At 49.9% G+C, this 24,782-nt stretch overlaps 2 protein-coding genes across 2 annotated transcripts in view; one reads left to right on the top strand and one right to left on the bottom strand.

The window, feature by feature from the left end:
* Positions 1 to 4,168: 4,168 nt before the first annotated feature.
* Positions 4,169 to 8,807, top strand: LOC144611734 (putative G-protein coupled receptor 139). Its single transcript, XM_078430966.1, has 4 exons — positions 4,169 to 4,235; positions 6,571 to 7,432; positions 8,475 to 8,609; positions 8,705 to 8,807. Exons 1-4 carry the CDS (start codon positions 4,169 to 4,171, stop codon positions 8,805 to 8,807), a joined length of 1,167 nt encoding a protein of 388 aa, XP_078287092.1.
* The window catches only part of bckdha (branched chain keto acid dehydrogenase E1 subunit alpha), a 30,398-nt gene continuing 13,611 nt past the window's right edge, over positions 7,996 to 24,782 (bottom strand). Inside the window, exons 4-9 of the mRNA XM_078431174.1 lie at positions 23,995 to 24,103; positions 22,695 to 22,856; positions 19,317 to 19,523; positions 17,889 to 18,030; positions 17,265 to 17,436; positions 7,996 to 13,561 (exon numbers count right to left, since the gene is read on the bottom strand). Coding sequence (XP_078287300.1) covers positions 13,391 to 13,561; positions 17,265 to 17,436; positions 17,889 to 18,030; positions 19,317 to 19,523; positions 22,695 to 22,856; positions 23,995 to 24,103 — 963 coding nt within the window. The 3' untranslated portion in view covers positions 7,996 to 13,390. The remainder of the gene's footprint in view (positions 13,562 to 17,264; positions 17,437 to 17,888; positions 18,031 to 19,316; positions 19,524 to 22,694; positions 22,857 to 23,994; positions 24,104 to 24,782) is intronic.

The raw sequence follows: 24,782 nt of genomic DNA on the forward strand, positions 1-24,782 counted from the left end.
AGACAGTGCGGAAACAGGCCCTTCGGCCCACCGAGTCGGTGCCGACCTGCGATCCCTGTACACAAGCACTATCCTACACACACTCGGGACAATTTACAATATTTTACCAAAGCCAATTTATCGACAAACTTGTATGTTTTTGGAGTGTGGGAAGAAACCGGAGCCCCCGGAGAAAACCCACGCAGGTCACGGGGAGAACGTACAAACCCCGTACAGACAGCGCCCATGGTCAGTATCGAACCCGGGTCACAGGCGTATGTGGCAGCAACTCTACCGCTGCGCCACCTGGTGTTGATAAGCCAAAGGAGCAGACTTAGGCCATTCGGCCCATCAAGTCTGCTCCTCCGTTCAATCACGGCTGATCTAACTTTCCTTCATTCTCCTGCCTTCTCCCAAAAACCTTTGACACACTTTATAATCGAGAATCTATCAATCTTTGCTTTAAAAATACCCAATGACTTGGCCTCCACAGCCGTCTGTGGTTATCAATTCCACAGATTCACTGCCCACTGACTAAAGAAATTCCTCCTCATCTTTCTAAAGGTAAGTCCTTTTATCCTTGCTTTCTGGTTCTAGACTCTTCCACCAGTGGAAACATCCTCTCTACGTCCACTCTATCCAGGCCTTTCACTATTCCGTAAGTTTCTATGAGGTCCCCCATAACTTTTTAATCTCCAGTGAGTACAGGCCCAGTGTGTCAAATGCACCTCGTACAATAATCCAGTCATCTGCAGGATCATTCTCAGAAGTCAACGTTTGGACTTTAGAGATACTGCCCGGAAACAGGCCCATCAGCCCATCGAGTCAATGCTGACCAGCTTCAACCGGGCACCGTAACACTAACCCACATTAGGGACGATTCACAATTTTACCGAAGCCAATTAGCCCACAAACGTGTCTGTCTGTGGAGTGTGGGAGACGACCAGAGAACCCGGGAAAAACCCATGCAGTCATAGGGGGAACGTACAAACTCCGTACAGACAGCACCCGTAGTCGGGATCGAACCCAGGTCTCTGGCGATGTGAGGCAGCAACTCTACCGCTGCGCCACCATGCCGCCCTCAAATCCTAGTCTTGTTGTGACGATATCAAGAGATGAATAGACCCAGGCGCAGAAAAGGCACAGACGTAAACTCACTGGAATCCGCAACTCTTCAATCCATTTGTCTCAACGCCCTCTGACTTATCCTATCTAGCCTTTGTCTAACTATCTGCCAGGGAGACACCCCTCTCCCCTCCCCCCTCCCCTCCCCCCTCCCCTCCCCCCTCCCCTCCCCCCTCCCCTCCCCCCTCCCCTCCCCCCTCCCCTCCCCCCTCCCCTCCCCCCTCCCCTCCCCCCTCCCCTCCCCCCTCCCCTCCCCCCTCCCCCCTCCCCTCCCCCCTCCCCCCTCCCCTCCCCCCTCCCCTCCCCCCTCCCCTCCCCCCTCTTCACCTGTGTCAATCTATTACCTGCCAGGCTCTCTCTCCCCCTCCTCTCTTCCAGCTTTCTCCCCCCCACTGCCCCACTACAATCAGTCTCAAGAAAGTTCTCGATCTAAAAGGTCCCCTTTCTACTTTCGTATCCACGCGCCTGTCTAAATGTCTTTTCAACTATAATTGGACCCACCTCTACCATCCTCTTCTAGACTCTTGTTCCATATTACCTGTAGATTAGTGTAATGGTGTCATCATGTTTGCAGGCCGGTTGTGAAGTATCCGGACTATGTTTAACTTTCCTCCAGTTTCTCATCGATTGTTATACATGACGTGCTTAGTTTATGGGTCTGTATCGTTGTTGATTCTTTAAGAGGGGGTCTCGACCCGAAACATCACCCATTCCTTCTCTCCTGAGATGCTGCCTGACCTGCTGAGTTACTCCAGCATTTTGTGAATAAATACCTCCGATTTGTACCAGCATCTGCAGTTATTTTCTTACACTTTAAGAGGGGGGATATAGATTAGTGTAATGGATTCACTCATGTTACGCTTCATGCTTTTGTAGTTACGCCCCATTAGCTTTTGAGTGACCACTGCTTGCGAGATTCGAGTTAGTGTAAGTGGAACGTGCAGGCGTGAGGTCGTGCTTGCTATGTAGTTAATAAAGTCTTTGGATCGTTATCCAGGTGTTAGGCTTCTGTTATTATACGGTCACCACGACAATACCAGCCATCCTCTGTGTGACAAAGTTGCCCCTCACAACCCCTTCATATGTTTCCAATCTCATGTTACACCTCTGCCCTCTGGTTGTGGACTCCACTACCCTGGGAAAGACACTGTGACCATTCACCAAAGGCAAGTCCAGTATTCACATATCAGAAGTATTGCATCATATGCTAGTTCGGAAATAACTGAGACCCAAGTTTTGGAAGACAGAAAAGCTAGAATTCACTATGATCACACTGAAAAGTCGAGGTGCAACACCTGTCCCTTTACCTCCCCCCTCAACTCCATCCAAGGACCCAAAGAGTCTTTCCAGGTGAGACAGAGGTTCACCTGCACCTCCTCCAACCTCATCTATTGTATCCGCTGTTCCAGGTGTCAACTTCTCTACATCGGCAAGACCAAACGCAGGCTCGGCGATCATTTCGCTCAACACCGCTCAGTCCACCTTAACCAACCTGATCTCCCGGTGGCTCAGCACTTCAACTCCCCCTCCCACTCCCAGTCTGACCTTTCTGTCATGGGCCTCCTCCAGTGTCATAGTGAGGCCCACCGGAAATTGGAGGAACAGCACCTCATATTTCGCTTGGGCAACTTACACCCCAGCGGTATGAACATTGACTTCTCTAAATTTAGATAGCTCCTCTGTCCCTCTCTTTCCCTCCCCCTTCCCAGTTCTCCCACTGTCTTCCTGTCTCCAACTACATCCTTTCTTTTCTCCTGCCCCCCCCCCCCCCCCGACATAAGTCTGAAGAAGGGTCTCGACCTGAAACGTCACCTATTCCTTGTCTCCAGAGATGCTGCCTGACCCGCTGAGTTACTCCAGCATTTTGTGATACCTTCTGCAGACAGTGGTCATTGACAAATCCACACCTGACTCCTGAAGAGCGTTTCTGATCTGTCGGACAGGTGTTTGGGGATTTTTCTTTATTATAGAGAGAATTCTTCTGTCATCGGCTGTGGAGGTCTTCCTTGGCCTGCCAGTCCCTTTGCAATTAGTAAGCTCACCAGTGGTCTCTTTCTTCTTAATGTTGTTCCAAACAGTTGATTTTGGTAAGCCGAAGGTTTTGGCTGATGTCTCTAACAGTTTTATTCTTGTTTCTCAATCTCATAATGGCTTCTTTGACTTTCATTGGCACAACTTTGGTCCTCATGTTGATAAACAGCAATAAAAGTTTCCAAAGGTGATGGAAAGACTGGAGGAAAGACTAGGTGCTGAGAGCTCTCTTGTACCTGCACGAAGTAAACATTTAAACACTCCTGAGATGCTGCCTGACCTGCTGAGTTACTCCAGCATTTTGTGAATAAATACCTTTGATTTGTACCAGCAGCTGCAATTACAAACACCTGTGAAGCCATGTGTCCCAAACATTATGTTGCCCTGAAATGGGGGGACTATGTATAAACACAGCTGTAATTTATACATGGTGAAACCAAAATGTATAAAAATACCCTTTAATAAAATCTGACAATGTGCACTTTAACCACATGTGATTTTTTCTATTACAATTCTCAAATTGTGGAGTACAGAGGCAAATAAATAAATGATGGGTCTTTGTCCCAAACATTATGGAAGCCACTGTATATCTCACCTTCTTGAATACATGACTCTGATATGGATTTTAGGTATCAGTCTGAGGAAGGGTGTCGACCCGAAACGTCGCCCATTCCTTCTCTCCTGAGATGCTGCCTGACCTGCTGAGTTACTCCAGCATTTTGTGAATAAATACCGTTGATTTGTACCAGCATCTGCAGTTATTTTCTTATACTACCTGGATTTTAGGTAACGTCATTCCAACCCATTACCTCATATTCCAGGTTTTACTTTTTACCCACCCCTCTGCTAATTTCAGATTTAATTTGAACTTTCTAATTTGCACAAGAGGGATTTAACTTGCATGTTGCGATCTGTTCATGTATATATTTCTTTGATGAATGATTTAGGCAGTGTTGCAATCTCGATACCTCCTGGGAGATCGGCAGTGTATAAATGAAACGCTCGGGGAAGATGTGAACTACCAGCGGTCGACATGCATATCCCAGTTCAGTTCGCGGCGAAGGTCTGGTATACAGTCATTGCTTTTGTTGGTGTGCCTGGTAAGTGTCTTCTCAGTGAGTCTGTGGATGTGAGCACAGCCGTGGTGGGATTTAAAAGACTTTATTTTGTCTGAACTTTGCATGGATCGGGCAGGTTTGGAGGGATATGGTCCAAAATGTAGATGGATGAGAGGGGATCCTACAGAAACATATAAAATTCTTAAGGGATTGGACAGGCGAGATGCAGGAAACATGTTCCCCATGTTGGGGGAGTCCAGAACCAAGGAGTCAAAGTTTAAGAATAAGGGGTAGGCCATTTAGGACTGAGATGAGGAAAAAATGTTTCAGCCAGAGAGTTGTGAATCTGTGGAATTCTCTGCCACCGAAGGCAGTGGAGGCCAATTCACTAGATGTTTTCACAAGAGAGTTAGATTTAGCTCTGAGCGCTAATGGAATCAAGGGATATGAGGAAAAAGCAGGAATGGTGTCCTGATTTTGGATGATCAGCCATGATCATATTGAATGGCGGTGCTGGCTCGAAGGGCCGAATGGCCTCCTCCTGCACCTATTTTCTATATTTCATAGTCTAAACGCAGGCAGGTGGGGCTAGTGTAGCTGGGAGATGTTGGCCGGTGTGGGCCAGTTCTGCGGAAAGGTGCCTGTTCCACACTCTATGACTCTATGAAGATAGACACAAAGTGCTGGAGTAACTCAGCGGGACAGGCAGCATCTCTGGAGAGAAGGAATAGCAACAGAAGGATAGCGTTCCTTCTCTCCTGAGGTGCTGCCTGTCCCGCTGAGTTACTCCAGCATTTTGTGTCTATCTTTGGTGTAAACCAGCATCTGCAGTTCCTTCCTACACATATCTGTTAACTGAAGATCTGCTGACCATTGTATTGGTCAGTAATTAGGGAATCCGTATGTTACACTGGAAAGTTCAATGATTCAATAATACTTTATTGTCACATGTATCACAGTGAAATTCTTTGCTTTTGCATATAATCTGGTAAACTCATACAGCAGACCTCACCTGGGCAGTACACAAGGACACGGGTTCAATCCTGACTCCAGGCACTGTCCGTACGGAGTTTGTACGTTCTCCCCGTGGGTTTTCTCTGAGATCTTTGGTTTCCTCCCACACTCCAAGGACGTGCAGGTTTGTAGGTTGATTGGCTTGGTGGAATCGTAAATTGTCCCTCGTTGTTCTGGTGCCGACAATATTTTAAAGTCTCTCACACAATCCTGAAGTTTTTGAATTAGTGATGATGTTCATAATGTATCTGTACACTGTAGATGGTTCGATTGTAATCATGTTTTGTCTTTCTGGCTGGCACGCAACAAAGGCTTTACCTCGGTGCACGTGACAATAAACTAAAGTGAAACTGAACTGAATGTGGTTGTAATATGGATTTTAAATCAAGTTTGTTTTAAAACAGATGACATCATTCAGATAGTGAAAGGCTTGCATAGAGTGGATGAGGAGAGGATGTTTCCACTGTTGGGAGAGTCTAAGACGAGAGGCCACAGCCTCAGAATTAAAGGACGTTCCTTTAGGAAGGGAATGAGGAGGAATTTCTTTCGTCAGAGGGTGGTGAATCTGTGGAATTCATTGCCGCAGAAGGCTGTGGAGGCCAAGTCTGGATAGTTTTGAGGCAGAGATAAATTCTTGATTAGTGCAGGTGCCAGGGGTTATGGGGAGAAGGCAGGAGAATGGGGTTTGGAGGGAGAGATATATCGGCCATGATTGAATGGCGGAGTGGACTTGATGGGCCGAATGGTCTAATTCTGCTCCGATCACTTATGATCCCCTTCCTGTTTTGGTTCCACCTATCATCTGGGATAGACACAAAATGCCGGAGTGATCAACTACTCCACATCACGGAGGGAAGTATGTGTAGGAAACAACTGCAGCTGCTGGTTTAAATCAAAGATAGACGCAAAGGAAGGGAGGGGGGAGGGGAGAGGGAGGGAGGGGGGAGGATGGGAAGGGAGGGGGGAGGGGAGGGGGAAGGGGGAGGAGAGGGGGAGGAGCAGAGGGGTGGAGGGAGGATGGGAGAGGGAGGGAGGGAGGATAAGGGAGGTTGAGGGGGATGGTGTGCGCGGATGCGGGGAGGTGGAAGGGAGGGGGGAGAGGGAGCGGGGAGGAGGGAGAGGGGATGAGGGAGCGGGGAGGAGGGAGAGGGAGAAGGGTGGGGAGGGAGGAGGAGAGAGGGAGGGGAAGGGTGGGGGAGGAGGAGGGGGAGATGGGAGGGTGAGGGTGCAGGAGAGGTTTGGGCCCAACTTGGTGTAGTATGTTCTATATTCATTGATCAGGTTGGTGTCTGCGGATGACATTGACCGTGAGCTGAGCGGGCGTGATGATGTGTAACCTCTCCCTCTCTGCCCTGCTCCACAGTGAACCTGGTGGCGATGGTGATCCTGTCCCGGGGCAGGTGCGGCCTGTCCACCTGCACCACTCTCTACCTGGTTGCCATGGCAGCGGCAGACCTGTTGACCATCCTCACCCAGGTCATTTTGTTTCGCATCAACATCTATTATTTCCCTTGGAATTTCCTGCGCATCTTCCCCGTGTGCCGGGTGCTGTACGTCCTCCGGCACGTCGCCAGGGGCTGCTCTGTCTGGTTCACCGTCACCTTCACCTTTGATCGCTACGTGGCCATTTGCTGCCAGAAGCTGAAGACTAAATATTGCAGCAGGAAAAGCGCGGCGGTGGTTCTGACGGCAACGGGCGGCCTGGTCACCGCTAAGAATATTCCCAAGTACTTCATCCTGAAACCCTGGGTCATCATCGATGGCACTCCTTGGCTTTGCATCTTCAAGGTGGGCTATTTCTCCGAGCCTGAATGGGTGGGATTTGACTGGTTTGATTCCATTTCAACCCCGTTGCTTCCCTTCGGCTTAATCTTGATGTTCAACTTTCTGACGGTCAAACACATTTTGGTCGCCAGTCGGGTGCGAAAGGTGCTGAGAGGCCAAAGCAGGGGAGACAAGGGTAGCGACCCCGAGATGGAGAGCCGCAGGAGGTCAATAATCTTGCTCTTCACCCTGTCCGGCAGCTTCATCCTCTTGTGGCTGTTCTACGTTATAGATTCCTTCTATTATTCCATTGCAGGGATACCCACCAGTGAGTATAACGACTCCCAGTACATCTTCCGTTACATCAGCGTTATGCTCTTGCACTTAAACTGCTGCACCAACACATTTATCTACGCTGTGACTCAATCCAACTTCAGAGAACAGATTGTGAGCATGCTAAAGTATCCTGTAACTTCAATGATTCGATTGATTAAAAAATAAAACTGCTGAACTCTTCCGTTCAGGTGCACAATTTATTGGGCCAGAAGACTCGGGATGGGAGAATTTGTGGAATTCTCTGCCACAGAGGGCAGTGGAGGCCAAATCACTGGATGGATTTAAGAGAGTTAGATAGAGCTGTGGGGGGCTAGTGGAATCAAGGTATATGGGGAGAGGTTGGGCACGGGTTACTGATTGTGGACGATCAGCCATAATGACAATGAATGGCGGTGCTGGGACAAAGGGCCGAATGGCCTCCTGCTGCACCTATTTTCTATGTTTCTATGCTATAGCTAGGAGAGGTTTGGAAAGATATGGACCATATTTCCCCGCTGGCTGGTCAAAATGACAGAGCTTAGTTCAAAGCGTTTTAATTGTGCTTTATTCAATGCCACTGCTGCTGAGAAGGCGATCAGAGCATTATATATACAGGGGCAATTCAATCCTATGCCAGAGAACCAAGTGTCAGCTCCATGCAAAGATAGAAACCAAAAACATTAGTTTGTGCTTCATCTGACATTTAAGACCAGCAGATTAAAAAAAACCACAATTTCTCACCATCCATTTTGATTCATTTTTATTCCTATTCCTTAACCATCAATGATTATACACACAACATTAACACACTGCTATAGTGTAACAGACTTTCAGATAAATATGAAATTTGGATTTGCCAAGGCTGCTTGTAGTATACTTTTAGCCGACATTCGAACCCACCTCCCCCTGCTACCTATATAACCCTCAACTTAACAGCAATATCTATTTTGTGTCAAAGTTACCTATATATTTGTAAATTCACAGCAGCAAGCCACACCGTTTCGACTGTGGCATTGCAAAGATTAAGTCAAGACCCTGAAGAGTTTCGAAAGCCGCAGGGAGTCACCGACAGAATATCTACGAGTCCAAGTCTCTGGTGAAATCAACACAAGTTAAACTAGAGCAAAACAAAGATCATCAACGGTGTTGATATCGATAATTAACTGTCCGTGATGTGTCTCGTTGCAGAGAATATTGGAGACTTCACATTGTTTACACAAGGAAGCACACGGTCTTTGGGGTGACAATGTATCACGGACATGGTACAGTGCAATATGAACAAGGTCCTAGTGTCTTTGTCAGGGCAGGGCTTGCTCGTCCCAGGTACAGCAGCTAGGAGAGGCTATTGGAACTGTTTTCAACCCTTCGGGACCTTTCCCAGAGTCTCTCTGGATTAAGTAATTAATCTCCACTGCTAGGGGTCACCTCTGGAAAGGAAAACGGCTCAAGGCATTAACACCAGCAATTGCACTTGCTGAGGATGGCTTTAATAGTGCTCCGTTCAACACAACAGAGTTGTGAAGTTGTGGAATTCTCTGCCACAGAGGGCAGTGGAGGCCAATTCACTGGATGGATTTAAGAGAGAGTTAGATAGGGGTTAGCGGAATCAAGGGATACGGGGAGATGGAAGGCACGGGTTACTGATTGTGGACGATCAGCCACGATCACAATGAATAGCAGTGCTGGCTCGAAGGGCCAAATGGCCTCCTCCTGCACCTATTTTCTATGTAACTGTTTGCCTACAGAACCAGGCGATAGTTGGCAATTCAACATCAGACCCTTAATACCAGCAAAAGGGGGTTATTAAAAGTAAACTGTTTTTGTTTTAAACATGGTCTTTAAGGTGGCGCAGCGGTAGAGTTGCTGCCTCACAGCGCCTGAGACCCGGGTTAGATACTGACGTCTGCAAACTGTAAATTGTCCCTAGTGTGTAGGGTAGTGCTAGTGTGCGGGGTGATCGCTGGTCGGCCCGGGCTCGGTGGGCCGAAGGGCCTGTTTCCACGCTGTATCGCTGTAATGTAACGTCTTTGGAAACGATCAGTTAATGGTCATAAAAATATTTTGGAGAGTGGAAGGAAGAAGTATTGGCATTGCACGGAAAACCCAGGAATTATATCAAAAAATATCACCTTTAGCTGCAGGCAAGAGTGAAAGCACGGTACATGTATGTTAAGGAAGAGGACCATACACCAGGTGGTGGTGAGAGATGCCTATGGGGTCATTGCATGGAAACAGAGTGCATCTGGTTGAACTTCACTGAGAACGTTGGAACACAGGGTCTTTGCAGCTCGTCCAAATGACACTTACAAATGAGCGTCCTCTCCCCACCCACTTTAACCACAACTGACCAGCTGGTGCAAGCAAGAAGCATGGAGAAAGCGGCCAAGTAGACCATGTGCTGTGGGTCTTGAATTCAATCGCATGCGTTGCTGTGAGACCGAAAGCCCACAACTGCACAGAATGGGAAGTCTGCTTTCATTCCTTCTGCTTTACTGCCGACAGGTCTCATGGTCTATTGACTATGGTGGGACTGAGCTCTTAAGGATAGCGGAGTCAGGGGGTATGGGGAGAAGGCAGGAACGGGGTACTGATTGAGAATGATCAGCCATGATCACAGTGAATGGCGATGCTGGCTCGAAGGGCCGAATGGCCTACTCCTGCACCTACTGATCATCCACAATCAGTAACCCGTGCCTGCCTTCTCCCCATATCCCTTGTCTCCAAATCTGATTACATCCATCAGATCAGGGGGATGCATCAATTTACAATGGGTGATGCGAAAAAAGGGGAGAAGAGAAGGGAAATCAAATCCTCAGTACAGACGGACCCTCACTGATCTCAACAGGTGCTTCAGTCCTTCCCCATCAGAGCTTAAGCCTGTGCACTGCTGAGATCATCGTCCCTGATCTCAGGATCCACCCGGACCCTGACCACACCACGAGGAAACTCTGGCTCTCAATGTGAAGTGGTGAATATTAGATGCACAGAGTCTTTTGTCCAGAGTGGGTGAATCGAGGACCAGAGGACATAGGTTCAAGGTGAAGGGGAAAAGATTTAATAGGAATCCGAGGGGTAACTTTTTCCACACGTGTATGGAACAAGCTGCCAGAGGAGGTAGTTGAGGCTGGGACTATCCCACTGTTTAAGAAACACTTGGACAGGTACATGGATAGGACAGGTTTGGAGGGATGTGGACCAAGCGCAGGCAAGTGGGACTAGTGTAGCTGGGACATTGTTGGTCGGTGTGGGCGAGTTGGGCCTGTTTCGACACGGTATCACTTCTATGACTGCAATATTCAGACCACAATCGTGTTCCCAAAGTGTCGTTACAACCTTTTGACTTGATCGTGACTGAAGTGTATAAAATGGACGAGGGGTATAGAAGGGTAGACTTCAGGCAACGTGTCTCCATGTAAGACTCGGATAAAACTAGAGGACACAGGGTTAGGGTAAAGGGGAAAGAGATTTGGGTGCTTTCTTCACCCAGTGAGTTGAATGCATTGCCTGAGAGATTGGTGGAAGCTGGCTCACTATAACCCCTGAGGCATAGGGGCTCGATGGACCAAGTGCTGGGCAACGGGTTAGCATGGATGTGTTGGGCCAAATGTACTCTTTCCATGCTGATATTGAGCAGGGATGCAGAGCGCGACTCAGAGATAACCAAGAGGCAAGGTTGGTTGGTGGCAGAGTGTGTATTATTTCACAGAGACATAACGTGTTGGCCTGGACAAACACTGAGGGGCAGATACATTCCGGCACCAATGACCAACACTTACCATGGACTCAAGCAGAGGGTTCTTGTGCAAATTCTTCTCACTCCTTCTGCCCCTTGTCCCTCCACAATGGACACCTCACACTGGTGTTGCACACGAACCTTCGACTCCTGTGTGGCATCGCTGGAGGAGATACAGAGTGGAAACAGGCCCTTCGGCCCACCGGGTCCACACCAACCATCGAGCATCCATTCACACTAGTTCTACGTTGCCCCTGTTTCTCATTCACTCCCCGTACTCTGGGGACAATTTACAAATGGCCAATTAGCCTGCAAACCCGCACGTCTTCGGGATGTGGGGGGAAACCAAGGCACCCGGAGAAAACCCACGCGGTCACGGAGTGCGTGCGAGCTCCGCACAGACAGCACCTGGAGGCAGGATCGAACTTAGGTGTCGGGCTCTGCGAGGCAGCAGCTCTACCCGCTGCGCCACTGTTGCCGCCCCCCCCCCCCCTCAGCTGCCTGGGGCCCACCGTGTGTGAAAATGGGCACGGTGCTAAGTCCAGCCTAGCCCTCCCTCACCCTACTGGGCAGAGGGAATGGGATACAGGTCCCCTGCCCCACCATCCACCCAAGATCAGATCTCCAGAGTATCGATACTGCTCCTCCTGATCTGATTCACCTCAGACTTTACCAGGGGAAGGGGATATAACTCAGTCTAACACATTTCCAGGGCTTTATAACCTCCTTTGAGGCCACCTTCTTCCTTGAGGTTACTGGGGAAAGCAGAGGATGAAAGAATGGATCGACCGGGCTTGTATTCACTGGCATTTAGAAGGATGAGAGGGGATCTTATAGAAACATGTAAAATTCTTAAAGGATTGGACAGCCTAGATGCAGGAAAAAATGTTCCCGATGTTGGGGGAGTCCAGGACATGGGGTCATAGTTTAAAAATAAGCGGTCGGCCATTTTGGACTGAGATGAGGAAAAACCTTTTCACCCAGAGAGTTGTGAATCTGTGGAATTCTCTGCCACAGAAGGCAATGGAGGCCAATTCTCTGGATGTTTTCAAGAGAGTGTTAGATATAGCTCTTAGGGCCATCGGAATCAAGGGATATGGGGAGAAAGCAGGACTGGGGTACTGATTCAGGATGATCAGCCATGATCATATTGAATGGCGGTGCTGGTTCGAAGGGCCGAACGGCCTACTCCTGCACCTAGTTTCTATGCTACAATGTTTCTGCCAACGCTAAAGATGGCTGGATGGAAAGAGCTGGAACAACATGGCTAAAAATGATCCATCTTCTTGGACTAAGTAAATATTCCAAACACGGCAATCTCCTCAGCGGCAAGGACACATTAGAAGTCTGAGGGAGGGTCTCAACCCATTCCTTCTCTCCCGAGATGCTGCCTGACCCGCTGAGTTACTCCAGCATCTTGTGTCTACCTTCGATTCAAACTAGCATCTGCAGTTTGTTTCCTGCACATGAGAAGATATATCTGATCTACAGACTGAGGCAGGAGCCAATAAAACCTCATCGAACAGATCAGAACGTTATCCCTCCTGCCAAAACTGAGGGAATATTTCAATCAAGGGAGAAACCAAATGGCCGTTTACAATTGTATTTGAATTCCCATTTTTCCGCCCTTGTTTCGTCTGACCGTATGGAATATTTTGTGTTTCCTATGTCAGCGTGCCGTTCTCCTCCAGCCACCTGCCTTCACTAGTAACTGAGGTCATTGCCCATGGGCACTTTAAGGGATGGGCTCTTGTTGATGTTGTCTAAGAGTTTACTTAAGTTTAGTTTTAGAGATACAGCGCGGAAACTGTCCCCTTCGGCCCACCGGGTCCGCGCCGACCAGCAATCCCCGCGCATTACCACTATCCTACACACACACATACTGGCGAAAGTTTACAATTTTTTACCGAAGCCAATCAGCCCACAAACCTGTACATCTTTAGAGTGTAAGAGGAAACCTGGAGCACCCGGAGAAAACCCACGCAGGTCACGGGGAGAAGATACAAACCCCGTACAGACAGCACCTGCAGTCAGGATCAAAGCCGGGTCTCAGGCACCGTGAGGCTGCAACTCTACCGCTGCGCCACTGTGCCACCCGGGCACCTAGGAATGAAGTGGAAGGGAAAGGAGGTGGGAAACGATGCAGACGGGAATGAGGAATTCACTGCCAGACCAAGTTCCTCCAGCAACAGTAACACAGACCCACCAAGACCTACCTGGGCAACCATAGGGAGAGGACCATAGGGAGAGGAGAGCGTCACCATAGTTAGCATTAGTTTTGGAAATCGAAGGGTTAACAGAGAGCAACTCTGTCGACTCAGGGTGAAAGTCAGTGGTGTGCGGGCGGAGGGGCTGGCGGGCGGGGCGGGGTCTACTTCTCAAAGAGGTCCACGGGGTAATGCTCCCCGTACATCTTCAAGTGCCTCTGCAGCGCCTCCTGCTGTTTCCGCAGCGCGGTCGGGACTTCGTCGTACACGTCCGTGAACATGTAGTCCACCTTGGGCTTCAGCTCGCGTTCGGCCTCCTCGAAGGCTTCCATCACCTGGCAACCAGACGGCAGGTCAGAAGTGATTGGAACAGAATGAGGCCGTTCGGCCCATCGTGTCTACTCCGCCGTCCAGTCACGGCTGATCTATCGCTCCCTCCTAACCCCATTCACCTGCCTTCTCCCCATAACCCCTGACACCCGTACTAATGTGGCTTCTCCCTATAAACCCCTGACACCCGTACTAATGTGGCTTCTCCCTATAACCCCTGACACCCGTACTAATGTGGCTTCTCCCGATAACCCCTGACACCCGTACTAATGTGGCTTCTCCCTATAACCCCTGACACCAGTACTAATGTGGCTTCCCCCTATAACCCCTGACACCCGTACTAATGTGGCTTCTCCCTATAACCCCTGACACCCGTACTAATGATCAGCCATGATCACATTGAATGGCGGTGCTGGCTCGAAGGGCCGAATGGCCTACCGCTACACCTATTGTCTAATCAAGAATCTATCTATCTCTGCCCAAAAAAATATCCACTGACTTGGCCCTCACAGCCTTCTGTGGCAAAGAATTTTACAGGTTCTCCACCCTCTGACTAAAGAAATTCCTCCTCATCTCCTTCCTGAAGGAACATCCTTTAATTCTGAGGCTGTGGCCTCTAGTCCTAGACTCTCCCACTAGTGGAAACATCCTCTCCACATCCACTCTTTCCAAGCCTTTCACTATTCGGTATGTTTCAATGAAGTCCCCCCCATCGTTCTTCTAAACTCCAGTGAGTATTGGCCCAGTGTCGTCAAACTGGTCAGCTGGTTAGGCTGCAGGCAGCTGGTTTTATCACCAGTGGCTATCTGTGCCCCCAGATCTGGACCAGCCCAGAGTAATTAGGCTTGGATACGCTGGAATTTAGAAGGATGAGAGGGGATCTTATTGAAACATATAAGATTATTAAGGGGTTGGACACATTAGAGGCAGGAAACATGTTCCCAATGTTGGGGGAGTCCAGAACCAGGGGCCACAGTTTACGAATAAGGGGTACGCCATTTAGAATGGAGACGAGGAAAGACTTTTTCAGTCAGAGAGTTGTGAATCTGTGGGATTCTCTGCCTCAGAAGGCAGTGGAGGCCAATTCTCCGGATGCTTTCAAAAGAGAGAGCTAGATAGAGCTCTTAAAGATAGCGGAGTCAGGGGGTATGGGGAGAGGGCAGGAACGGGGTACTGATTGTGGATGATCAGCCATGATCACATTGAATGGCGGTGCTGGCTCGAAGGGCCGAATGGCCTACCCCTGCACCTATTGTCTACTGTCTAAAGCATGAAGGTGTCATTGTCCCAACTGTTCAACCAGCTGTGCTCGCTTACACACCTTGTCTCTTGTGAGGAAAAGATCGGGTAGATGCACAGAGTCTCTTGCCCAGAGTCTGTAAAAAAGTTACCCCTGAGGTTCCTATTAAATCTTTCCCCCCCTCACCATAAACCTATGTCCTCTGGTTCTCGATTCTACTCTGGGTAAAATACTCGATTTACCCGATGTATTCCTCTCATCATTTTGTACCCCTCCATAAGATCACCCCTCGTCCTTCTGCGTTCCAAGGAATAATATCTTAGCCTGCTTAATCTCTCCCTACAGTTCTGGCCCTCGAGTCCTGGCAACATCCTCGTAAATCTGCTCTGCACCCTCTCCAGCTTAACAATACACCAATCAGCCAAAACATTATGACCACTGACAGGCGAAGTGAATAACATTGGTTATCTTGTTACAATGGCACCTGTCAAGGGGTGGGATATATTAGGCAGCAAGTGAACAGTCAGTTCTTGAAGTTGATGTATTGGATGCAGGAGAAATGGGCAGGAGTAAAGACCTGAGCGACTTTGACAAGGGCCAAATTGTTATGGCCAGACGACTGGGTCAGAGCATCTCTGAAACGGCAAGGCTTGTGGGGTGCTCCCGGTCAGCAGTGGTGAGTACCTACCGACAGTGGTCCGAGGAGGGACAAACCACAAACCGGCGACAGACAGGGTGTTGGGCGCCCAAGGCTCATCGATGCGCGAGGGCAACGAAGGCTATCCCGTCTGGTTCGAACCGACAGAAGGTCGACTGTGGCACAAGTCACAGAAAATGTTAATGGCGGTCACGGGAGGAATGTGTCACAATACACAGTGCATCGCACCCTGCTGCGTATGGGGCTGCACACGGAGGACCAACAGCATGTTAGGCAGGTGGTCATAATGTTTTGGCTCATCGGGTCGTAATGTTTTGGCTGATCGGTGTGTATCTGCAAAAGACTGATCTATTCCTCGCATGATTTTGGACACAGTCTTAGTCTTACGGCCTTGACTTATAAAGTTCAGAAACCTGTTAGGCAGCATCTAGGAGAGAGGGAATGGGTGACGTTTCGGGTCGAGACCCTTCTTCAGACTGAAGGGTCTCGACCCGAAACATCACCCATTCTCTCTCTCCTGAGATGCTGCCTGACCTGCTGAGTTACTCCAGCATTTTGTGATACCTTCGATTTGTACCAATACCTGCAGTTATTTTCCTGCTCAGAGACCTGTTATGTTTGAAGTCCACCTGGAGCACTTCAGATGCCACGATCGCATTTCAGGAAAGAGCAATAAATAAGTACTCGAAAGAGAACGTAATATGCTGAGGTCCTTCATTCCCAGGTGCCGGGGAGGTCGGGTTGCCAAATATCTCACTCCCAAATACGTATCAAGGTGACGTCACCGCCCCGCGCCCCACGTGACCTCACCCAGCCAGCGGCCACGTGCTTCCGCTCCACACTTGACGGCCACCCGGCTAATACGGGACAGTTGGCAGCCCTGAGGGTAGGGTACCTACCCGTTTCCTGGACTGTTTTCTCCATGCCTTCTCCTCGTCCCACCAGCCCGACAGTGTGGCTAATGGAGTGTGTTCGCCTAACAGAGGTTGCTTAGCAACCCACCTCCCGGCCCTAATACGGGACGAGGGCGGTCCCTTACGGGACAAACCAATTTAGCCTAAAATACAGGATGTCCCGGCTAATCACCCGGCATCGAGTATAGAAGTTGGGATGTAATGTTAAAATTGTACAGGGCATTGGTGAGGCCGAATCTGGATTATGGTGTGCAGTTCTGGTCGCCAAATTATAGGAAGGATGTCGACAAAATGGAGAGGGTACAGAGGAGATTTACTAGAATGTTGCCTGGGTTTCAGCACTTAAGCTACAGAGAGAGGTTGAACAGGTTGGGTCTTTATTCTTTGGAGCGTAGAAGGTTGAGGGGGGACTTGATAGAGGTTTTTAAAATTTTAAGAGGGACGGACAGAGTTGACGTGGGTAGGCTTTTCCCTTTGAGAGTGGGGAAGATTCCAACAAGGGGACATAGCTTCAGAATTGAGGGACAAAAGTTTAGGGGTAACATGAGGGGTAACTTCTTTACTCAGAGGGTTGTGGCTGTATGGAATGGGCTTCTGGTGGAAGTGGTGGAGGCAGGCTCGATTTTATTATTTAAGAGTAAATTGGATAGGTATATGGATAAGAGGGGATTAGAGGGTTATGGTCTGAGTGCAGGTAGATGAGACTAGGTCAGGGAGAGTGGTCGGCGTGGACTGGTAGGGCCGAACGGGCCTGTTTCCGTGCTGTAGTTGTTATATGGTTATATGGTTAATACGGGACAAGGGCGGTCCCGTACGGGACAAACCAATTTAGCCCAAAATACGGGATGTCCCGGCTAATACGGGACAGTTGGCGACCCAGAGGGGAGGGTACCTACCCGTTTCCTGGACTGTTTTCTCCATGCCTTCTCCTGCTCCTCGTCCCACCAGCCCTTGTTGACCATGTAGTGCCTGAGCCTGGAGATGGGGTGATCTTGCTTGTCCCAGTAGTTCACCTCGTCCACGGATCGATAGGCCGAGCTGTCGTCGCTGGTACTGTGATGTCCGATCCTGAGGAGGTTCGCAACACAAACCCGCACAACGTCTCAGCACTTAAGTTGCAATATTAGCCGCTAAATTTAACGCGGGGGTTTGAGTTTAGTTTAGAGATACAGCGTGGAAACAGGCCCACCAAGTACGCATCGACCGGCGATCCCCGCACATTATCTCCATCTATGCACACGAGGGACAATTTTCACTTGTACCAACTAGCCAATTAACCTACAAACCTGTACATCTTTGACCTACACCCACATGGTCACGGGGAAACATACAGACATCGTACAGACAGCACCCGATGTCAGGATCAAACCCGGGTCTCTGTCGCTGCAAGGCAACAACTCTGGGCCACTGTGTCCCAATGTAGCTTTCCATTAGCTAGTTAGAAGGAATGGTTAAATCGGGGTTGGTGTGAATTGATGATCAGAATCATTGAGAGAACTTATCCACACGCGAGGACTTACCTGTAGGTCATTGCCTCAATGAGGAAGGGCTGGTTTTCAGCCACTGCTCTGCGTCGAGCCTCTTTAGTCGCGTTATAGACGGCAAAGACGTCGTTCCCGTCCACTCTGATGGATATTATCCCATAACCAGGGCCTCGGGCAGCTGTTGGGAACGAGAGAGTGCCAAATGATGTCGATTGTCTCAAAATCCCAGCCACAGGCAATGATGGTCCAGTTCTATACTGCCATCACAGTCTGTCCTCACCTTCTCCCACCAAGCACCACATCCGGAGGCTGCAACGCATCGTTCCATCAGCCGAGAAGGTCGTTGGCTGCAACCTTCCCCCCCATTGACGAACTGTACACTGCAAGGGCCAGGAAGCGAGCGGGCAAGATCGTCTCTGACCCCTCTCACCCTGGCCACAAGCTCTTTGAAGCACTACCCTCTGGAAGACTGTCAAAGCAGCCACAGCCAGACATAAAAACAGCTTCTTTCCCACCAGCAGTAGCTCTACTCAACAGCCAACAGTCTGTAGCCTCCTTTTGCTCTGGTATTTTATTTAATTCTTCACATGTGTAAATTATGTTTTATTCCTAATTGTTTACTGTATGTCGTGTTGTTACTTGCGAGCGGAGCACCAAGGCACATTCCTTGTATGCATACATACTTGGCTAATAAAATTTATTCAAATTCAACTGTTCAAATTGAACAGGTCCCTAGTGAGACCGCACCTGGAGTACTGTATGAAGTTTTGGTCTCCAAATTTGAGGAAGGATAATCTTGCTATTGAGGGCGTGCAGCGTAGGTTTACTAGGTTAATTCCCGGAATGGCGGGACTGTCATATGTTGAAAGACTGGAGCGACTAGGCTTGTATTCACTGGAATTTAAAAGGATGAGAGGAGATCTTATCGAAACTTATAAGATTATTAAAGGGTTGGACATGTTAGAGGCAGGAAACATGTTCCCAATGTTGGGGGAGTCCAGAACAAGGGGCCACAGTTTAAGAATAAGGGGGAGGCCATTTGGAACTGAGATGAGGAAAAACTTTTTCAGTCAGAGAGTTGTGAATCTGTGGAATTCACTGCCTCAGAAGGCAGTGGAGGCCAATTCTCTGAATGCATTCAAGAGAGAGCTAGATAGAGCTCTTAAGGATAGCGGAGTCAGGGGGTATGGGGAGAAGGCAGGAACGGGGCACTGATTGAGAATGATCAGCCATGATCACATTGAATGGCGGTGCTGGCTCGAAGGGCCGAATGGCCTCCTCCTGCACCTATTGTCTATTGTTTCCCTCTCCGCCAACTTTGTCTGAAGAAGGGTCTCGACCCGAAACGTCACCCATTCCTTTTCTCCAGCGATGCTGCCTGACCTGCTGAGTTACTCCAGCTTTTTGTGTCTAATTCCCAACAGCATCTCCCTTGTACGGTGCCTCCCAACACCAACCACCTACCGATGCCGTCTCCTCTGTACTGCTCGTGCGTCGGTGTGGATATCGCGTAGCCGTTGTTCCTGCAGAAGAATATGATGGGACACTCCAGAGTGGCCGAAAAGTTAAAGCCAGCGTGTGCGTCCCCTTCACTCGCGGCACCTTCCCCGAAGTAGCAGATGACGGCGCGGTCTGCCTGGCTGACTTTGTAGGCGTACGCGGCCCCTACAGCTGCGGTCAAAGAACAGGGGGAGGGTCAGCAGAAGCACGGTCACGCGGAAACGATATATTCAATCATTGATTTTGGCAGTCTGTCTGTCTTTGTCTATTGTTAGCGTTGAGATGTGTGTATTGACCTATTTTTAGCTGTGTATATGTGGGGGGGGGGGGGGGGGGAACCTTTTTTCTAAATCTCCTCCTCAACGGAGATGCGACCTTTTTCCGTGTCGTATATCCGTTCGCTCTACAGCCTAACACCGTGGAGTTGGCGGCCTCCAGCTGGGATCGCCCTTGAAGGCTCCGGTCGCAGGGCCTGGACTTGCCATCTTACCTGGACTTACCGCGGGCTCTGTGGACCACAACATCGGGAGCTCGCTGGTCCCCGGCGGGCGACCGGCTTTCGGGGGCTCCAGCCGTGGCAGCTTCGACTGCCCCGAACCGCGAGGCTCGATCGACCCGTTCGCAGGACATTCATCACCCTGCGTGGCTCGGTCCTGGGACCTTCCATCGCCCGGTGGGGGCTCAGGACCTTCATTGGCCTGCCCGGCTCGGCCCTGGGACCTTCCACCGCCCGGCGGGGGTTTCAAAAGCCGTGAGCCTCGATCACCTCGAGGCAGCAGTCTGACTGCCTGACCGCAGGAGAAGAACAGAGGAGGATATAAGACTTTTCTTTGCCTTCCATCACAGTGAGGGTGTGCCTGGAGGAATCACTGTGATGGTTGTCTGTGTTAAACTGTAAATGTGTGTCTTGTGCTCTTTATTGTTTATGACTGCATGGTAACGACAATTTCATTCAAATCTATTTTTGAATGACAATAAAAGCTATTTGATTTGATGCAACTTGATTTGATTTGATTCTTCCACCGTTTGGAGAGTGTAAAACCAAACCAAACCAAATGGGATTATCAATTACACAACGGGCTTGTTCTTTAGTTTAGTTTAGTTTAGAGATACAGCGCAGAAACAGGCCCTTCGGCCCACCGGGTCAGTGCCGACCAGCGATTCCCCGTTTATTAACACTATCCTACACATACTAGGGACAATCTTTACATTTACCAAGCCAATTAACCTACAAACCTGCACGTCTTTTGGAGCGTGTCTTTCCGCTGACTGGTTAGCAGGCATCAAAAGCTTTTCGCTATACCTCGGTACACGTGACAATAAACTAAACTCAACTGAACTAACTAACTTGTGGGCACGGCAGTAGAATTGCTGCCTCACAGCACCAGAGACCCCGGTTCCATCCCGACTACGGGTGCTGTCTGCACAGAGTTTTGTACGTTCTCCCCGTGACCTGCGTGGGTTTTCTTCGAGACCTTCGGTTTCCTCCCACAATCCAAAGACGTACAGGTTTGTAGGTTAATTGGCTTGGCATGAATATTTTTAAAAACCATGGTGTGTGTGTAGGACAGTGTTAATAGACAATAAACAATAGGTGCAGGAGGAGGCCATTCGGCCCTTCGAGCCAGCACCGCCATTCAATGTGATCATGGCTGATCATTCTCAATCAGTACCCCGTTCCTGCCCTCTCCCCATACCCCCTGACTCCGCTATCCTTAAGAGCTCTATCCAGCTCTCTCTTGAATGCATTCAGAGAATTGGCCTCCACTGCCTTCTGAGACAGAGAATTCCACAGATTCACAACTCTCTGACTGAAAAAGGTTTTTCCTCAACTCAGTTCTAAATGGCCTACCCCTTACTCTTAAACTGTGGCCCTTGGTTCTGGACTCCCCCAACATTGGGAACATGTTTCCTGCCTCTAACGTGTCCAACCCCTTAATAATCTTATATGTTTCGATAAGATCCCCTCTCATCCTTCTAAATTCCAGTGTAGACAAGCCTAGCCGCTCCAGTCTTTCAACATAGGACAGTCCCGCCATTCCGGAAATTCCGGAAATTAAGATGGCGGCGCCTAACGGCAGCGGCTGACTAGCAGTCTGTCCGTCTTTTTTTTGTTGAGTGTCGGTGTTGGGATGATTTTTATATATTTTTTTTGGTTGTGTATGTGTGGGAGGGGGTGGTGGTGTGTGGGGGGTGGGGGTGGGTGTGGGTGGGTGGGTGGGTGTGGGGAACTTTTCTCTTCCTCACGGCGCGGGGTGCGGCTCGGCTGCGGGGCCTAACATCCCCCGGTGCAGCTCGGCCGCTGGACTTTACATCCCGGTGCGGCTGGCCGCTGGACTTACTTCGCCCGGTGCAGCTCGGCTGCGGGGCTTAACACCGCCCGGTGCAACTCGGCTGCGGGACTTAACACCGTCCGGTGCAACTCGGCTGCGGGATTTAACACCGTCCGGTGCAACTCGGCTGCGGGGCTTAACACCGTCCGGTGCAACTCGGCTGCGGGATTTAACACCGTCCGGTGCAACTCGGCTGCGGGATTTAACACCGTCCGGTGCAACTCGGCTGCGGGATTTAACACCGTCCGGTGCAACTCGGCTGCGGGATTTAACACCGTCCGGTGCGGCTCGGCTGCGGGACTTTTCACCGCTGGTGCGGCTCGGCTGCGGGACTTAGCTGCGCAAGGCTTGGTCGCGGGCCTTTCATCGCCCGGTTCGGCCGCGAGACGTTTCAGCGCCCGGTGCGGGGACTGTGCGGGTCGGTCGGGGACGAGCTGTCTGTCCGTGGGCGTGGGGAAGAGAGGGGAAGTTTTGTTGCCTCCATCACAGTGAGGGGGTGTTTGGAGTCACTGTGATGGACGTTTGTGTTGGGGTTATGTGTCTTGTGTTCTTTTTTTTTTCTATGACTGCTATGTAGTTTCGTTCGGTACTTCGGTACCGAACGACAAATAAAGCTCTGTTATACTGTTATAACCTAATAAACCTACGCTGCACGCCCTCAATAGCAAGAATATTCTTCCTCAAATTTGGAGACCAAAACTGCACACAGTACTCCAGGTGCGGTCTCACTAGGGCCCTATACAACTGCAGTTTATTCTTAAACTGTGGCCCCTGGTTCTGGACTCCCCCAACATTGGGAACATGTTTCCTGCCTCTAATGTGTCCAACCCCTTAATAATCTTATACGTTTCGATAAGATCTCCTCTCCTCCTTCTAAATTCCAGTGTAATAATGTGCGTGGATCGGTGGGCGGTGCGGACTCGGTGGGCCGAGGGGCCTGTTTCCACGCTGTATCTCTAATCTAAACTAAAAGAAGCGACGGTGACATATTGAGGTTTCTAATCCTTACCCTGGGGTATCTGCGTCGCCAAGGGGGAGGAGATTGTAACGAAGTGCAGATCCTTGCTGCCGTAATGGACGGGCATCTGGCGGCCCTTGCCCACGTCGTTGGCGCTGGCGTAACACTGCGCCATGAAGAGCTCCAGCGAGAGGCCTCGGTACATGAGGACACCTGCAGGGGGCGACAACGTACAGCCAGAGTAGCGGTAATGCATTGGCAGTGTTTGCCATGAGTCACCCCATACAAATCGCACACCTTCCTAACCGTCCGGCGCGGCCTGAAATAGGACGTGGGATTTTTCTCTGCTCGGCGGGGGCTTCAATGTCGGGAGCCACGACCGCCCCCAACGTGCAGCGGCAGCGTGTTCGCCCGCCCCGGATCGCGGGGCTTGGGTCGGCCCGCTGCGGACCTTTCACCGTCCTGCGCGGCCTGGAACGTGGCAACTTCAACAGCCTGACCGCGGGAGAAGACGGCAGGGGAAGAGAAAAGACATTCTGGCCTTCCATCACAGTGAGGAGGGGACTGGAGGAGACTCACTGTGATGGATGTTTCTTTTTTTTGTGTTGGTTGGGGTTGTGTAATTTGCTTATTTTACTGCTTTTATTGTTGGATTGTGGGTGACTAAATTTCGTTGTTTTTTGGATGACAAATAAAGATATCCTGAATCCTGAATCCAGTACACAGGAGACAGATGCACACAGCAAAACCACATTAACGGCAAACAAGAGATTAAACTAGTGTCTAGGTTATTATACTCAAGAGGAAATATATATTGGCCAGGATGCTGGGAGAACTAAGGGGCGGCACGGTGGCGCAGCGGTAGAGTTGCTGCCTCACAGCGCCAGAGATCCGGGTTTGATCCCGACTACGGGTGCTGTCTGTACGGAGTTTGTTCGTTCTCCCCGTGACCGGCGTGGGTTTTCCCCCGTGCGCTCTGGTTTCCTCCCACACTCCAAAGACGTAGAGGTTTGCAGGTAAACCTGCTTGGTACAAGTGCAAATTGTCCCTGATGTGCGTAGGATAGTGTTAACGTGCGGGGATCGCTAGTCGGTGTGGACTTGGTGGGTCGAAGGGCCTGTTTCTGCTCTTTATCTCTGAACTAAAGTAAGCTATTGTCTTGGTTATTGTACTTAAGAGGAAGAATATTACCAGGATGCTGGGATAACTAAGGGGCCAGGATCAAACCTGGGTCTCTGGTGGTGTAAGGCAGCAACTCTACTGTTGCACCTCTGTGTTCCCTTATTTATTGTTACAGCTTATGTCTTATCTGGCAGCCCAGGATATACAGTGAACCCCACATTTCACTTACCTGCCTCCCTGTATTGTCCAAACACCAAGTCGTCTGGTTCCAACGCAGCCGCACTGCCGATATGTGTGCCCTCCTCACCATAGTTTGTCATGTAGAAGGATATGCGACCCTGTAAATGCAGGCACAGTGTCTAACGCTGGCAATGGTCTCGGTACGGCCCGCCAATAAACCGACACACACCAAAGCTCCTCACGATAGCGCAGCGGTAGAGTTGCTGCTTTACAGCGAATGCAGCGCCGGAGACTCAGGTTCGATCCTGACTACGGGTGCTGCACTGTAAGGAGTTTGTACGTTCTCCCCGTGACCTGCGTGGGTTTTCTCCGAGATCTTCGGTTTCCTCCCACACTCCAAAGACGTACAGGTATGTAGGTTAATTGGCTGGGTAAATGTAAAAATTGTCCCTAGTGGGTGTAGGATAGTGTTAATGTGCGGGGATCGCTGGACGGCACGGACTTGGTGGGCCGAAAAGGCCTGTTTCCGGCTGTATATATATGATATGATATGATATGATCAATGAAGTACTTTTTGAAACACAGTCACTGATGGAATGCGGGAAGACACAAAGTCCAGTTTGCACACAGCAAGCTTCCACAAACAGCAAAGTGTTTACAATGAGATTGCACGTTCATAAGTCACAGGAGCAGAAGTAGGCCATTCGGCCCACCAAGTCTGCTTCGCCATTCAATCATGGCTGATCTATCGTTCCCTCTCAACCCCATTCTCCTGCTTTTTCCTCATAACCCTGACGCCCTTACCAATCAAATATCAGTCAATCTCCCCCTTAACTA

The sequence above is a fragment of the Rhinoraja longicauda genome, chromosome 41 (genome assembly GCF_053455715.1).
Source record: "Rhinoraja longicauda isolate Sanriku21f chromosome 41, sRhiLon1.1, whole genome shotgun sequence".
Classification (NCBI taxonomy): Eukaryota; Metazoa; Chordata; class Chondrichthyes; order Rajiformes; family Arhynchobatidae; genus Rhinoraja; species Rhinoraja longicauda.

Bases quoted from the DNA above. Each gene is read 5' to 3' on its own strand.
- LOC144611734 (XM_078430966.1), top strand. From the start codon at position 4,169: ATGCATATCCCAGTTCAGTTCGCGGCGAAGGTCTGGTATACAGTCATT. The intron at 7,433-8,474 runs GTATCCTGTAAC...GTCTCGTTGCAG, and splicing joins CAGATTGTGAGCATGCTAAA to AGAATATTGGAGACTTCACA. The intron at 8,610-8,704 runs GTACAGCAGCTA...CTCCACTGCTAG, and splicing joins GCAGGGCTTGCTCGTCCCAG to GGGTCACCTCTGGAAAGGAA.